Genomic DNA, 3,316 nt, shown 5'->3' with positions numbered 1-3,316 from the left:
CCGCAAAGAGCGAACGCTTAATTTAAATATCTGGCCCCTTTTTCAGAACGAGCATCAGCAAATAGCGCCCGGCTCTGAATCATGCCCTTAGTTAGTACCTCAGTCAATTTGATTTAACCACCTGTGCTCAACCTTGGCTATATCTAAAACCTGAATTGTAGGGGAGTCTTGAAGAGAGTGTTTCAGAACCTCTACTTTAAACTTCAATTTTTATGTCTTGTTCCTGTCATAACACCTAGTCTTCAGTAGATTCCCAATGACGACTCTTATTTCTTTATTCCTTAAGCTGTATATTAGTGGATTAAACAGGGGTGTTACCACAATGTACAGAAAGGCAATAAACTTGTTCACATTCAAGAAACGTCCATTAGCTGGGACCAAATAAATAGTGATCAAGGTTCCATAGAATATAGTAACAACAGAAAGATGGGAGCTGCAAGTGGAGAAGGTTTTCATCCTACCAGTTGTAGAGGAGATCCCGAGAATAGTTGTAAATACACAGATGTAACTAATAACAATTAAGATAAATGGGATGACTATGATAGGGACAGCAACTATCAAAATCTCTAACTGTAGTGCATAAGTGTAAGAGCAGGAAAGTTCAACAAAAGGCACAAGGTCACAAAAAAAATGGTCAATGACGTTGGGTCCACAGAACTGAAGTTGACACAGAAAATTAAGAGTAATCTGGGTGAGCAGAAAGCCAAACACCCAGCAATAGATAACCAGGGAATGCTGAAGTCTGATGTTCATGATTTTGCTATAACGCAGAGGGTTGCATATGGCCAGGTAGCGATCATAAGACATGACGGCGAGCAGGTGACATTCTGTACAACCTGTAGCACAATAAAGATAAGTCTGTGTTATACAACCCATGATAGAGATGGTGGCTCCTTCCAGCCATATGACATGTAGCATTTTAGGGACGATAACAGTCAAGACCATAATCTCACTGCTTGACAATTGCTGGAGGAAAAAATACATGGGAGAGTGTAGTTGTGATCTGGTTGACACCAATATGATGATCATAGAATTTATCATGAGTGTCATAATATAAATAGTCAGTATCAGTAGAAATAAAATGATGGCATTGAAACCTTTAATTTGTGGGAGTCCCAATAGTAAGAATACACTGACTGATGTGTGGTTATACTTACTCATTATTGCAAATTAATAATTACTACTATATTCAATTTACAATATTTTTTATTTACATCACAAAGTTTGGATATTTTTTCATGTTTGGTGTTCAGAGAGCTCTAATTCCATCCCAGTGACTAAATCTGTTACTGTAGACGACATGTTGATGATTCATGTCTCTGTTTGTATGGATGGAAAGCACACAACATTAATTATAATATGAGCACTGACAATGATCAAATTATTAGGAGAAACATCTGCAAACTTCAAGCTCATCTGGATGTGCAGAGATGCAGAATGTTGTTTACGAGGTTATCTATAAATATGGTATAAAAGGCCAGCCGCCTATCTTTTTAATGCCATCTCTGTAAATGAAATGATAAATTCCAAATGAGGAATATATGTTTGGTATTTAAATAAGAAGACAAACACATGTGTAGTCCTCACGTCCTGTGTACTTAATTCTGAAAAATCTGTCAGGAACAACCCCTCTCTATAGAATACTATCCCCATTGCTAGGGAGCCTAGACTGGTTAGCAACATGGAGGCAAGAGGTGTGTGGAATAATTAAATCCAACATCTGGCAGGTCAGGCAGGGCTCATGGCTGTATGGGTGAACTCCCAAAATACCCCTCCCTTCCACCAAAATACAGGTCTTACAAAAACAAAGCAGTGTGTCTCTGCCGGCCTCTTCGGAGATTTTAAAACAATGGAAATTAACAAGATTGAGAATTTTTCCACTTTTCCTTTTATTTCTGTATGTCCTTTTCCTTGTATAATGTTATTAGTATAGTATTCCAGTATTTCTGAATGTATCTGTGTAATGAGGTGCCCCAGTAACCCTCCCCCAGTCTCCAATGGAAAAGCCATCTCTCCACCCAGTGTCTCCCAAAAACTCATAAGTACCATGCAGTTAATCTTACATCCAGAATTAAAACTAATATCGATAATTGCATTCAGCAGGCAACGCTAGACAAAAGTCACTGTTATTTTTTAAATAAATAATAAGAATAAGAGAACCAGAAACAGATACTAGGGGGTATATTTACTAAAGGGCGGGTTTTTAGAAGTGGGGATGTTGCCCATAGCAACCAATCAGATTTTAGAAGGTGCAAGATAGGTAGAATCTGATTGGTTGCTTTGAGCAGCAACTCAATTTCTATAATCCAGCACTTCAGTAAATATACCCCTAAGTATCACAACTTAAATAGTAAAAGAAAAAAATGTGAAATAATCAGAATTGGGGAATTAAACCAAGGAAGTAAAGCATAGTTGAATTTATACACAGTCACAGATCATATAAAGGGTCTGATGGGAAATGTTCTCAGTGATAATGTGGCTGTGGTACAAAATAACGGCATTTAAAATGATGAATTAGAACAAATGACAATCAAAATGGCGACTGCCACAAAATAAATGTGACTGGTGCAAAATGTACACAATCAAAATGTCAACAGGTACAAAATATTGCTAATCAAAAAATGACAACACATCTTAGTATGGATTAATTAATATAAAATAAAATGTAAGTGGTGGGTGCTAGGCACACTAGGGCTGGGTAAGGAATGGTCTAGGTAGCAGGTGACAAGTGCTAAGACCACTAGGGCTGGGTGAGAAATGGTCTGGGTATCAGGTGATGGATGCTAGGTTCACTATGGCTGGGTAAGGAGTATTCCATGTAGCAGGTTATGGGTTATAGGCCCATTAGGTCTGAGTACTGTATGTAGTGGTCTGGGTAGAAGGTGATAGGTGCTATGCCCACCAGGGCTGGGTAAGGAATGGTCTGGTAAAAGGTGATGGCTTATAGGCGCACTAGGGCTGGATGAGAAGTGGTCTAGCTAGCAGTGGTTTGTACTAAGGCAACTTGTTTTATTACACTGATCAAGGCTATGCAATGTGCAGATTACTTACCTTAGCTCTGGAGATTGTACATCAGTTATCTTCTTGGCTTCCACTGCAGTTATTGTCATCAGGAGGGTAACACACACAGCCAACATAGTGGGTTTGTACATCTCTTTACTGGAACGATTAAGAACTAGATAATTTACATCTACTAAACTACTTAAGTACTGACAAACCACATGTCAGCCCAACCAACATTTTTTAAATAATAAAATAAATGTTGGTGACCTCTAAATGCATCCAATTATTACTAGGTATGCCATAAATTTAATGC

The 3,316-nt window shown here is 38.2% G+C and overlaps 1 protein-coding gene across 1 annotated transcript; it reads right to left on the bottom strand.

Moving 5' to 3' along the window:
• Positions 1 to 210: 210 nt before the first annotated feature.
• On the bottom strand, positions 211 to 1,143 carry LOC148513841 (olfactory receptor 11L1-like). Its single transcript, XM_088481270.1, has one exon. It carries the CDS (start codon positions 1,048 to 1,050, stop codon positions 211 to 213), a length of 840 nt encoding a protein of 279 aa, XP_088337396.1. The 5' UTR covers positions 1,051 to 1,143.
• Positions 1,144 to 3,316: the final 2,173 nt, after the last annotated feature.

The sequence above is a fragment of the Taudactylus pleione genome, unplaced genomic scaffold (genome assembly GCF_031769625.1).
Source record: "Taudactylus pleione unplaced genomic scaffold, aTauple2 ptg000268l, whole genome shotgun sequence".
Taxonomy (NCBI): Eukaryota; Metazoa; Chordata; class Amphibia; order Anura; family Myobatrachidae; genus Taudactylus; species Taudactylus pleione.
Note: the sequence above shows the minus strand (reverse complement) of the source record. Positions and strands in the feature narration are given on the sequence as shown.